This window comes from Neolamprologus multifasciatus, chromosome 11 (assembly GCF_963576455.1).
Source record: "Neolamprologus multifasciatus chromosome 11, fNeoMul1.2, whole genome shotgun sequence".
NCBI classification, from domain to species: Eukaryota; Metazoa; Chordata; class Actinopteri; order Cichliformes; family Cichlidae; genus Neolamprologus; species Neolamprologus multifasciatus.
The window spans coordinates 35,797,105-35,809,302 of NC_140449.1; the positions used below are offsets into that span (position 1 = coordinate 35,797,105).

The 12,198-nt window shown below is 48.5% G+C and overlaps 3 protein-coding genes across 9 annotated transcripts in view; 2 read left to right on the forward strand and 1 right to left on the reverse strand.

Annotated features, from left to right (window-relative positions):
- The window catches only part of LOC146509209 (sodium bicarbonate cotransporter 3-like), a 32,074-nt gene extending 28,403 nt beyond the window's left edge, over positions 1-3,671 (forward strand). For 3 of the 5 annotated variants that reach the window (XM_085177579.1, XM_085177577.1, XM_085177580.1), the window contains 7 exons: positions 16-267; positions 342-410; positions 487-660; positions 734-862; positions 954-1,045; positions 1,118-1,225; positions 2,915-3,671. In XM_085177579.1, coding sequence (XP_085033705.1) covers positions 16-267; positions 342-410; positions 487-660; positions 734-862; positions 954-1,045; positions 1,118-1,225; positions 2,915-2,996 — 906 coding nt within the window. In that variant the 3' untranslated portion in view covers positions 2,997-3,671. The remainder of the gene's footprint in view (positions 1-15; positions 268-341; positions 411-486; positions 661-733; positions 863-953; positions 1,046-1,117; positions 1,226-2,914) is intronic. The other 2 variants (XM_085177578.1, XM_085177581.1) reach the window with 1 other exon arrangement.
- A 737-nt stretch (positions 3,672-4,408) lies between these two features.
- Positions 4,409-9,587, reverse strand: LOC146509211 (ectonucleotide pyrophosphatase/phosphodiesterase family member 7). 2 transcript variants are annotated; one of them, XM_085177709.1, is made up of 5 exons: positions 9,001-9,587; positions 6,916-7,061; positions 5,985-6,608; positions 5,623-5,899; positions 4,409-5,167 (listed from the first exon to the last, which is right to left on the reverse strand). In XM_085177709.1, the coding sequence occupies exons 1-5, from the start codon at positions 9,362-9,364 to the stop codon at positions 5,094-5,096; spliced, it is 1,485 nt and encodes a 494-aa protein (XP_085033835.1). In that variant the 5' UTR covers positions 9,365-9,587; the 3' UTR covers positions 4,409-5,093. The 2 variants fall into 2 exon arrangements, with proteins under 2 accessions (XP_085033835.1, XP_085033833.1); XM_085177707.1 differs by having other exon boundaries at positions 4,409-5,899.
- A 277-nt stretch (positions 9,588-9,864) lies between these two features.
- On the forward strand, positions 9,865-12,094 carry mrps12 (mitochondrial ribosomal protein S12). 2 transcript variants are annotated; one of them, XM_085177712.1, is made up of 3 exons: positions 9,865-10,019; positions 11,430-11,480; positions 11,551-12,094. In XM_085177712.1, exons 2-3 carry the CDS (start codon positions 11,432-11,434, stop codon positions 11,931-11,933), a joined length of 432 nt encoding a protein of 143 aa, XP_085033838.1. In that variant the 5' UTR covers positions 9,865-10,019; positions 11,430-11,431; the 3' UTR covers positions 11,934-12,094. The 2 variants fall into 2 exon arrangements, with proteins under 2 accessions (XP_085033838.1, XP_085033837.1); XM_085177711.1 differs by having other exon boundaries at positions 9,869-10,045.
- Positions 12,095-12,198: the final 104 nt, after the last annotated feature.

A 12,198-nucleotide genomic window follows, 5' to 3' on the forward strand; every position in this document is an offset into this window, starting at 1 on the left:
GTGTGCGGGCTGCAGAAAGGGTGTGGCTACCATCTGGACCTGCTGGTGGTGGCGGTGATGCTGGGCGTGTGCTCCATCATGGGCCTGCCGTGGTTCGTGGCAGCGACGGTGCTCTCAATCTCCCACGTCAACAGCCTGAAGCTGGAGTCGGAGTGCGCGGCGCCCGGCGAGCAGCCCAAGTTCCTCGGCATCAGAGAGCAGCGCGTGACCGGCTTCATGATCTTCTTCCTGATGGGCTGCTCCGTGTTCATGACCTCCGTCCTGAAGGCGAGTCGTCCGACGGTGCGTGCTGCGTTCACGCTTCCTCGCTCCCTTCACTGATCGCTTCTCTGCTTTTACAGTTCATCCCGATGCCCGTCCTGTACGGCGTGTTCCTCTACATGGGCGTGTCCTCGCTCAAAGGCATCCAGGTACGTCTCTGCGTCCGTCCGGCCGACGGCGGCGTTAAAGCTCGTCTGACCTCTCGTGCGTCTGTCTGTCCCGTAGCTCTTTGACCGCATCAAACTGTTCGGCATGCCGGCCAAACACCAGCCCGACCTGATCTACCTGCGCTACGTGCCGCTGTGGAAGGTGCACGTCTTCACCGTGGTGCAGCTGTCCTGCCTCATCGCGCTGTGGGCCATCAAAGCCTCGCCCGCCGCCGTCATCTTCCCCATGATGGTGAGACGCACTGAGAGACACTGCATCTCCTTGTTTCCTAACGCGGCGACTCACCTCCTGCTGCGTTCTGCAGGTTCTCGCTCTGGTTTTCATCCGGAAGCTTCTGGACTTCTGCTTCACCAAGAGAGAGCTGAGCTGGCTGGACGACCTGATCCCTGAGAGCAAGAAGAAGAAGGAGGACGACAAGAAGAAGGAGAAGGAGGTGAAGGGCGCTGGTGTGTGCACGTGACCCTGCTTCTGTGTCCTCATTGGCTCAACCGTGTGTGTGTGTGTGTGTGTGTATGTGTGTGCAGGACGCTCGGCGGATGCTGGAGGAGGTGGAGGAGGAGCTGCCGTACGACAGAGGAGGAGTCCTCAACTTCCCGATCAAAAACCTGAAGAAGCGGTGGGTCTGACATCAAACACGCTGACGGCTGCGCGTCTGCAGCAGAGGCTAACGTGTGTGTGTTTGACTCAGCAGCGACCCGTCAGAGGTCAACATCTCTGATGAAATGGCCAAAAGCGGCATCTGGAAGTCTGTTTCCAAAAACTCCGACAGCAGCAAAGCTCTGAGGCGCACCTTCAGGTACGCCTGCCTCGCCACCAGCGACATCACCTGCTATGCTCTGATTGGCTCTCTCTGCACTGTGTTTGTCTTTAAGTGATGCCATAGGAACCCTGCTTCTGTGTTTAATAAGGCTGTTGTGTTTTTATTTAATCTCAACAAGCCCCTAAAAACAGTCAGTGATTGCTGTCGGCCTCTCTCGGTTTATTATCGCTAATCGTTTTAAAGCTCAGTGTTTAAACCTCACGATGTAACTCCAGCCCTGCAGCAGTATATGAATGACTAACCTGGTATTGTGGATGGATTATCTCAGTTGTTCTCCTGCTGAAGTTTGGTCCATTTACAGCATCCTGCCATGCGACTGTATTTGTCTCGAACCATCAGGAACCTTCACGTTAACTTTTGTTAATCCTCCAGCTTCACTGTGCTAATGCTATGCTAACATAGCTGTGTAGCTAGCGATCACGTAGCACCTCATTATATACCAGCTAGCCCAACTTCAGTAACCCTACAAACGTCACTGCTGTTTAGTTTTCTGTCTTTATTTATGTTGGAAGTGACAGCAGAGCTGTACGTTTGGATTGTTTCATAAATCTCTCAGTCAGAACATCATGCAGCTATATCATGTTTAGGTGGAAGCTAGCGAGCTAACTTCCTGCTAACTTCCAACTCTGTTAAACTTCATAAATCCTGTTTTTATGGATGTTAAACTTAATTGTTACACCTGGTAAAGCAGCAACGCTGATCATTTTATTAAAGATGAAAGAATTTAGACAGTTTTTAATCTCAGTGACGTTTGACTTTGGACCCGGACACGACTGATGACGTCAGACTTAAACAGCAGTCCTGTAACCAATGCAGAGGAGTAATTTCCCTACGGGGGACTAACACATACACATTACACATCACGTTAACTTTTATCGAGTGGGGAAAAAGTTAGCGCTCATCCTCCAGCTTCACTGTGCTAATGCTATGCTAACATAGCTGTGTCGCTAGCGATCACGTAGCACAACATTATATACCAGGTAGTTCAACTTCAGTAACCCTACAAACGTCACTGCTGTTTAGTTTTCTGTCTTCATTTATGTTGGAAGTGACAGCAGAGCTGTACGTTTGAATTAGTTTCATAAATCTCTCAGTCAGAACATCTTAGTTTAGGTGGAAACTAGCGAGCTAACTTCCTGCTAACTTCTAACTCTATTAGATGTAATAAATCCTGTTTTCATGGATGTTAAACTTAATTGTTACACCTGGTAAAGCAGCAACGCTGATCATTTTATTAAAGATGAAATAATTTAGACAGTTTTTAACTCTCAGTGTTCGTTTGACTTTGGACCCGGACACGACTGATGACGTCAGACTTAAACAGCAGTCCTGTAACCATTAAAAATGAGCGCTGGCAGGTGTGTCTGTGCTGTGGAGGGCTGGACGATGTGGATTAAGAAACAAAATCCAATTTTGATGTTTTCATTATAAACTTCAAACACATCATGAAACGAGTCGCTGACAGCTCGGTCAGACCAGCGGAGACGAGCTTCCTCCCAGAGCCACAAACCAAACCTCGGAGACGTCGCTCCACCTGCCTGCTGCTGCCACACCTGTGCTGTGAGCACAATCAGATCTCAGAACAGGAAGTGGAAGTTATTTAACGTGTCTGTAAGACGTGAAGTCTCCGACTCTGGTGCCAGTAAAGTTTCTGTTCTCTTTCAGCCACGACAAGCTGCCGAGCGTCCGGATAAACGTGGAAAACGAGGACGGGCAAAGAGTCGTGAACGCCGAGACGTCGCTATGATCCACCGCCCCGGGGCAGGAGGGTGAGGCGGGGGCGCTGCAGCTCCTCCGCGTGCTCTGAGGGAGGCGAAAGGTCGCGGGGGGACCAATCGGGCTTCACCTGAGCGTGCCGTACTTCTGACTCTGCGTTGTCTCGGACGAGGCGAACGTTTTATTTTCTCATCGTTTTAAGGTGAAACATGAGACTCTTCTGGAAACGGCTTCCTCAGGTTTCTTCTGCTGCCGTTTTTAATTTTTTAACTCGGGCGGTCTGTGATTGGCTGCCGAAGCATCAAACTGAGAAAGAAAGGAGGAAAAAGCAGCTGAGTCTCCGGACGGATGTCGTCAGAAATTTTAATTTCATGGTTTGAACTTTTGTTTCAGTGTTCGTGAAATGGGCAAAGCGCCGACACGTTTTTATTTAATCCATCATGCTGATTTAGTTTGTGTGTGTGCGTGTGTGCGCGTGTGTGGGTGTGGTCTCTGTACAGCACCTGGTTGCCTACAGCAGAAAAAACGAATGACGTCACAGCTGCTGTTGTCGTAGTTTCTTTGTAAAGTTTAATAAATCAGTTTGGTGGCGACGGTCACAGCGAGTCACGTGACCTCTCTAGTCGTCTCGATCATTTCAGGAGTCGCTGCTGATCTCTGATGGATTTATTTCAACAATTTGACAATAAAGAGATTTGATGCAAAAGCTGCATTTCCTTCCACGTCCACCAGAGGCTCCCACAGCGAGGCCGTCCTCACAGTGTCAGACACAACCTGATAAAATGTCCATTGCTGAGTATTTCCTGTTAGTGCATGTGTTGGTCAAGTTACTTGAAAAAAGTAATCAGTAATTAATTACTGATTACTTTTTTCAAGTAACTTGACCAATCAGTAATTAATTACTGATTACTTTTGAAAATAAGTAATCAGTAATTAATTACTGATTACTTATTTTCAAAAGTAATTAATTACTTAGTTACTTTTTAAAAACAGGATTTACAACCTGAATAGGTGATAAAGTGATAGATCTTTCAGCCCAATTCTACTTTTTCTGCATAATCATCATACAAAATGTAATCAAATGGAAAAGTCTCTTTTTAAAACTTGTTTTATTAGTTTTAATCTTTTAACTTTATGCATCAAGCAAACATTTAATTATCTGCAACATTCTCTGACTGGAAGAAATTATTTAAACCTATTTTCTGCTCATTCCAGCACATAAAATAAAATATTTTGTGTGTTTACACTCAGTCTTTCAAATAGATGCAAGTAAAACACAGCAGAAAATAAATAAAGTCAAAGACTAGCGGTCCTGTTACTCTATTTTCACCTGTAAAGCAGGAGTGGGGTAGGCGGAGGGTTACCCTGGTGCAGGTGTGCAGCGGTCAGTGGAAGAATCCGCGAGTTTCTCTGTGAGTTTCCCATTACGTCGTAGCTACTCGGTGCTTGTTTGGAAGTTTTCTTCCCACGCACAACGGACACTAATGTTTTTGTCACTTTTTATGGAATCAAACTCAAAGTAAGGTCAGTACTTCCACGCTTTAAACGCTGCACGCTCATACTCTCTCTGCACTCGATATATGATCCATTGTTGATCTGCACACAGCTGTTGTCACGAACGTCGCACTCGCTTACGTCACTGTCATGAGACATTCTCGCAAAAAAATCACGGTTTTAGTAACGCAGTAACGCAGCGTTCCTACGGGAAAGTAACGGTAATCTAATTACCATATTTGCAATAGTAATCCCTTACTTTACTCGTTACTTGAAAAAAGTAATCTGAGTACAGTAACTCGTTAGCCCATCTCTGTTAGTGTTGTGTGTGAGGTTCAGGCTAATTGTGCACTCTGTACCTCAGCTGCAGGGATTGGTTCACAGAAAAACACATAACGAGGCACAAAGGATTCTTTCAATCCAGTAAAACCAGTGCTCAGTCTGACCGAACGGAAACACCTCAGAGAGGAACATCAGGTGAAACACAACATGTTAAAGAAGAAAACCTTTAAAAATGTTCACGTTGTTCATATTTATTGGAGAAGCAAACGTTACAACATTCAGAGTGAACCTGCAGCAAAGTAAATGAGGAGATCGCTGAATCCAGCTGTACGTCAAACTGATCCTGGAGCAGTTACAGCACGGTGAACGTGGACAGCAGCGTGGCCAGCAGCAGAGCCACGGACAGCCGCGCTCCCTGCGCTCCAGCTGGAAAGGAAAGGAGCATCGTGGTTAACGTGCACGTCACATGATCTGCACTCAGAGCTGAAAGCTAAGCTAGTTTTTACCTGGTCTTATTAAACTCTCACTTATGATATGAAATAATTCTGTGATTGGACTGGAGACGCCTTCAAAAACTGGCTGCAGGTTCAGCATCTTGTATCAGTGCTGATGAGCAGTGGGCGGGGCCAGAGTTTTTAATGTGAATGCATGACGACCAATGGCACCAAATGATACGGACCTACGACAGGTCTGTGAGCCATGTACAGAATTCTACCTTTTTATAGATGAAATGATTTATTTTATCTTCAAAAGTTGTCGTTTTGAAGCGAGAACGTGAACTGACCCTGAACTCAAGCCAGACTTAAAGGATGAGTCTGTCTGAACCTTGGATGACAGACCGCTACTCTGGTCTAGCAGAGCGTCAGACGAGGGCAACACACCTGTGGTAAAAGAGCCTTGCGGCGTTGTGAACGAAGGCTTGGCCGTGGTGATCGGGGCGGGGAGCAGCATGTCCTCGGTCACGCTCAGTGACCCGTTGTGCGGCGCTGGTTCGATCTGCAGCAGTTTGCACATCAGAGGGTAGATGTGGATGCTGTCGAACGGCTCGGACAGGTAGCTCCTCTTGAAGCTCGGGCCGAAGGCCCTGAAGATGGTCTTCATGTCCATCTCAGTGTTATGGAAGCCGTGGTCACCTTTATTCACGTAGACGATGAATCTCTGGTGTGAAACGATACAAAGTCGATATACGATCTCTAGATTTGTTGAATTTTGCTTCTTGGAGGTGAAACGTTGGGGTACTTACAGAGTTCAGGTTGAATCCCAGATCTGCGATGATCACGATGGGAGGCAGACGCTCACTTTTGGCGAGATGGAAACTTTCTGGAATCTCGTTTTTCTTGTACACCGTGACATTGGGCACGTTGGAGAGGGCGTCGAAAACTTCCTGCTCCTTCCCCGGATGTGGCGTCAGGATGCCAAACCCGCCGTAGTCGAGAATTTCAAATTTAGCGACCTTGAATAAATTCAGGTAGTTGTTGAGGATGACCTCGTCTACCTGCGGCTTCTTCTTTACTGTGGTCATGCCGTGGTCAGAGGTGATGATGACATTCAGCCTGTCGGTCAGGTTGTGGCGATCGATAGCGTCCCTCAAGTAGCCGATGGTACGGTCGATCTGACGGATGATCTCTTTCCGGTCCGGCGTGTCCGGCCCTTTGGCGTGGCCCACGCGGTCTGGCTGGCCATAGTACAGCGTCACCAGGTGGAAGTCCTCCTCAGAGAACCAGCTCATCACCGTGTCGATCTTCTGACGCCACTCGGTCTCATTGTCGTCGGGGTGGCCGGGCTCCTCCAGTAGCACTCGATTGACCGCTTGGCCGCTGTAGTTGGCTCCGCCTCCGGGGAAGAAGAAGGAAGCTGTTTTCAGACCCTGAAATTAGAATAACAGAATGGTAAGCACCACATCGCACTCCGGATCTGTGATCGTGTTATGGCTACAACCAGCCCAGAAGTGTTAGAAGCACTCGAGTTCACAGGAAGTCAGATTTCATCCAGCTTGGTTTTTTATCAGTGATGTTCCTGAAGAATCCAACTTTTCCCGAATTAGACAAACGTAGAAATGTCGTCTACTTTCTACATCTGGTGCTCTCCTGAGTGTTTGGACGCGTCAGCTGCGGTAAAATAACCACAATGACGCGTCCTCCTGTGTGTGCAGCTCAGCCTTCACCCCGACTCACCTGGTTCTGAGCGGTGATCCACAGCGGCAGAGCGCCATTGTCCCACCACTCCGATCTCTTCATCGTCTCTTTGCCAGGAACTTTCAGGTTCGTCTCTTGGTCGAACATCATGTTATGGACGACTTCATGATCCTCCACCCATCGGCCTAAAGAACACAGGAAGGTTTTAGCACATTTCACTGCAGCGCTCTGGAAACTGAAAGTAGACAGAAAGTAAGATCCTTTATTTGAGAGGGACCATCAGAGGTCGGATATTAGTGATCTTTTATTTAGGAGTTGGAGACGATGTGAAACGCCGACAGAAGCTGAGCCAGATTTTAGGTTGTGCATGTCCTTCGCTTTATCTTTCCCCACAGGTAAGGAGGTAAATAATCTACAGATTGTCTGGAGGGATTTGCACACATCTGTGTTTTACTATATGTGCAACTTCTGAGACATGCATGAGGTCACAGGCTTGAATCCTGGACAAGTCCCCAGTGTGTGACACTGGTTTAGTGCAAAAAAAGAAGCGGTCCATGCACCGTGCTGACAAAAACACAGTGGAATTCGGAGCAGCAGCAAAGAGATGTTTGTGCTGCACAGTCGATCTACACTGTGCAGGCTGAATCAGCAGGTATCACTAACTAAACCAGTAAGGAAGCTTTTATTGGCTGAAAGGCCACGAGGGAGATGCATTAGCGAATCATCATAGGCTGTCCTCCAGGCACAGCTAACAGACCAGACCGTGGGATGGGCGTCACACACAGTCTGCAAAAGGTTCAAGTTGAATGTCAGAAAGTGTGGCGGCGTCAGCAGCTGGTTGACATCATCATCGCGTGTCCATGACCCTCGGCTCAGATTAAACCTGTCCCCGGAGCAGCAGTCTCTGGACTCTGGTCTCAGACGGGTTTATTTCCCAGCAGCACCGTCGCAGCTTATCTCTCTGACTTCCTTAACTACATGAACCTAATCTGAGGTCACTGATTTGATGCATTATAAATCAAACTGCTCACACACAGCTAACCGTCTGATACTGCCTGTGAAAGCAGTTTTTAAATCATGCATTTGTTACAGATTAAAGCTGCACTCAGAGGCGTGTTATCAGCAGCACGTACTGATACAGCAGCAGTAACAGGACATGTTATGGAGGAGCATGTCTGAGGCTGGTTATGACCCGACTCTGTGGCTCCTATCCAGCTGTTTTTAGCACCGCGTCTGCACAACCTCCTCTCTTTGCTGCTCCGCTCTCGTTGTTTTAATGTCTTGGTCACAGAAATTAATATTTTCAAAAAGCCTTAAAATAGTTGTGAAGTAGCTAAAGCAGACGGCTCTCTGCAGTTTGTAAATTATAACTTTTAAGATATTGATTTTTTCTGGAACATCTCGCCCAGATTTTCAATTTTTCAGAATCAGAGAGACTTTGAGGGAAACTGAGTTTCCATACCTACAAACATCCAGCACTCATAAAGTGCAGAAACAGAGATATCAGTAGATAAAGACAGAGGTGCGTCAACAGACTCCGTTCGTGTTTTTGTTGCTCCTGTACAAACTGGAACTGCAGGTTTGATTCTATCAGCCCTATCCTCACTGACCTGCACTGGCTTCCTGTCAAAGATTGATTTAAAATACTATTGCTCACCTTTAAAATTACACACCACACTGCTCCCAGCTATCCTGTTGAACTTCTCAGCTTGTACACTCCTAGTAGAGCACTGAGATCTCTCAGGGCAACCACGGGCACGGTTGAAGACCAGAGGTGATCGCGCTTTTGCCACAGCTGCACCCAAACTCTGGAACAATCTTCCTACTGCATATTTTCACAGCGCTGTGGCTGATTAGTGCTCTCCACCTGTTGGTGTATTTATTCCCTGTTAATGTTCCCTTTCTATAAATGATTGTATTACTGTAAAGCCCGTTGGTGCACCGCTGGGTTTAAATGCTATACAAACAAAGTTGTACAAATATTAAGTACTTTCAGGTATTTAATATTTGTACTTGTACAGTGTGTGTACTTTCCAGCGCATGCAGTATTCCTACTGCAGTACTGCCTGTGACTGCTGCAACTTTGAAACTAAATTGATATTAAAATGAAGTTGTCATGGTTACCGGTGATGGTGGTGAAGTGGGACGGCGAGGTCATGGTCAGCATGGGAGGGGTGATGTATTTGGCCTTGACCCCGTCCGCAGCCAGCTGGTCCAGGTTCGGCGTGTCCACGTCCTGGTCGTAGTCCCACCTGAAGCCGTCGAAGGAGATCAGCAGCAGCTTGTTACTCGTCATCGCCGCCTTGCTCAGAGGCTTGGCGGCGGCGCAGACGACCGCCGTCAGAACCAGGAGGAGCTGCGGCCTCATCTTCATCTTCACTCCGACTGACTGCAGCTCGGCGTGAGGCTGTAGCTGCTTTACCTGTCCTGCACACCTGTGGACCACCTGGTTAATGTGTAACCGTGTCTGATAGAGATCAGCTGACATGTGTGAAGCACGAAACCTTGGAGCCACTTATCAGGACTTGAGCTGACCTTCTTGAATCGGCTCTGGCTGAAAACCCCATTGCAGAGTAATTAGAGTTATTACAGAGTCTGAAACCAAAGTGCTTCACCTGTACTCGTGAACTGATAACAGAGCCAAATGCAATAAAACAGAATAATACACGATGATAAGCAGGAAAAAACACCTTTAAATAAGTGTTTAAGTGTTGGTGACGATGACGTGCATTACAACCTGTAGAATACAATAAAAATGTACAGTGAAGCTGCGAGGAGAGGAGGCGTGATTTCTGACAGAAGGAGAGCGAAAAGGAAGGTTTAAAGACCGAGGTGAGACCTGCTGAGGTCTGAGCATGTGCGGAGGAGAAGAGGAGCTCAGAGGTTCATGGATGGAGGCAGGAGGAAGAAGAAGAAATCAGGAGAAACGCGAAGTGACTATTTCGTCCTGCAGGGGGCAGTAATGCGCCAGTGGAGCCGCACTGACAGCGGAAGGATTTCCGGGTTGATGAGAGGTCGTGGTGCTCGTGCTGCGACGTCCTCGATAGATTTCACTGGAATGCCGTCAATACTTTGACATTAACCGGTCAGAGTTCCGATTCCTTCCGCCGGTGTGGAGCCTGTTTGTCCGGGAGTCTCAGCAGGTGTGCGTGGAGCGAGCAAACTTCCGGTAACCCCTGTGTGTGTGTGCGCGTGCGTCCTGAAGCTAGCCGATGTTAAGCGTTAGCCACGCTGTAGTATAAACATCAGCGCGTGCACAGGTGTGCTCCTTCCACAGGAGTTTAGTGCAGGGGTGGGCGACTCCAGGCCCCGAGGGTCGGTGTCCTGCAGGTTTCAGATCTCACCTTGGGTCCACACACCTGAATCACGTGATTAGTTCGTTACCAGAGAACTGTAGGAGCTAATTTAGCCTTTAACTCAGCTGTGTTGGTTCAAGGACGCATCTAACACCTGCAGGGACACCGGTCCTCGGGGCCTGGAGTTGCCCACCCCTGGTTTAGTGGAACAACTGCGCGCGTTCAGTTTAGTTCTCGTGAGTTTAACAGACTGCGCTGACGCGTGCACGAGGACCCACCGAGAGCTGCTGCTCGCGCGTAAAAACAGGTTTAATCTGCAGTAAAGAAAGAAGCCACAGAAAGCTCGTGTTCTGCTGCCAAGATGAACCTTTTAGTTTCTTTTCAGCTTCTTTGTAATCAGATTAATTCATGTTTCATGCAGGTTAGATTATGGTAACACTCACTGGCTCCCAGTTCTGCACAGTCACCTTTTAAAATGGTTTCCATCGGCTCATAAAGCTCTCAGCGGCTTGTTCTCCCACCATAACCCAGTCACACCTGTCAGTCACCAGCTGCTGGTCTTTGTGCCCAGATCAGATCTCAGAGCTGAGGATGCTTCTGGTTACTGTGGTGCTGTTCTCGGCACACGCTTCCTGCTGACCTGAGGTCAGTTACAGAAACTGTTGTAGCTGTGACCAACCAACACCACCTGTACTGAAGCGAGCTGGCTGCAAACATGCTGTTTATAAAGCATTATTTCTTAAATCCAGCTTCACACAGAGTTTTAGAGAGCAGGGCTCCATGATGCAAATGAGCCTTTGTACACAATGTGTTTCACGTCCAGTTTAACAGCTGCAGAGCTGCACTTTTATATTTTGTACTGTTACAGATGCTGATGTGTAATAACAGCCAAACTGACCTCGCAGGGAGGAAGTAAAGTATCACCGCCGATGAGCGAGTCCAGCTGTTAGTGAGCTGTTTGATTTATGACACGAGACACAAGCCGAGCTTTGCGCCGACGCTCGTCTGACGGACAAAGACGAGGACCGCTCTGTTTCCTGAATAAATGCCAAACGAGTCGCAGACAAACGTTTGATTTTAAAGTGCTGATGAGAAGTTTGGGCGGAGCTGACGTTAAAAGATGCGACCTGCTGAGGGGTCAGGTGACCCAGCCCAAAATACCAACCTGAAATACTGCAATACTCGAGTGTTTGATGTGGGCGTGTCAGCTGATGGTTGTCAGGACGGTCTCCTGACAGATGTTCTCTGATGTTTCAGGAATGGCGTCTCTGTGGAGTCTGAGACCGGCACTGACGTCGCTGATTCAAGGTGAGTGTCAGACAGGTGAACAAGCGCCGACTTTATTTCAGCGTTTAACCATAAACCCCTCCCTCTGCAGCGTCCCAGCACGCCTCTGCGTGGACCGCCCCCCTCCTGTCCAGGACCATGGCCACGCTCAACCAGATGCACCGCCAAGGGAAGCCCAAAGTCCCTCCCAAAGCCGTTGGAGCCACGTTTGGCCGCCCCCAGCTGAAGGCGGTCATCCTGAAGACGATGATCCGAAAGCCCAAGAAGCCCAACTCCGCCAACAGGAAGTGCGCCCGCGTCCGGCTGTCCAACGGGAAGGAGGCGGTGGTGTTCATTCCCGGGGAGGGGCACAACCTGCAGGAGCACAACGTGGTGCTTGTGCAGGGGGGTCGGACGCAGGACTTGCCCGGGGTCAAACTCACCGTGGTGCGGGGCAAATATGACTGCGCTCACGTGGTGAAGAAGAAGCAGTAGACTGACTGTGGGGGGAGGGGTGCAAGGTGTGTGTGTGTGTGTGTGGGTGGTGACCTCCTGCCAGCGGCGGCGACGGTCCTGAGCTTCACTCAGCTCCATGTTTGTGATGATCTGCTGTCAGTGTCCAGAATTAAAGACACTTCCTGTTCATCCTAAAAAAACACACTGTTGTTGTTGTCGTCACTTCAGTTTGAGTTGGTGTTTGTTTACAGCGCGTGTCGAGGTCACATTTCAGGGGGAAGTCCCTAAAAAACAGGCAGCGCCG

Bases quoted from the DNA above. Each gene is read 5' to 3' on its own strand.
- LOC146509211 (XM_085177707.1), bottom strand. From the start codon at position 9,364: ATGTCAGCTGATCTCTATCAGACACGGTTACACATTAACCAGGTGGTC. The intron at 6,609-6,915 runs GTGAGTCGGGGT...TTCTAATTTCAG, and splicing joins GGATCACCGCTCAGAACCAG to GGTCTGAAAACAGCTTCCTT. The intron at 5,900-5,984 runs GTAAGTACCCCA...GTTTCACACCAG, and splicing joins TGGGATTCAACCTGAACTCT to AGATTCATCGTCTACGTGAA.
- mrps12 (XM_085177712.1), top strand. From the start codon at position 11,432: ATGGCGTCTCTGTGGAGTCTGAGACCGGCACTGACGTCGCTGATTCAA. The intron at 11,481-11,550 runs GTGAGTGTCAGA...CTCCCTCTGCAG, and splicing joins ACTGACGTCGCTGATTCAAG to CGTCCCAGCACGCCTCTGCG.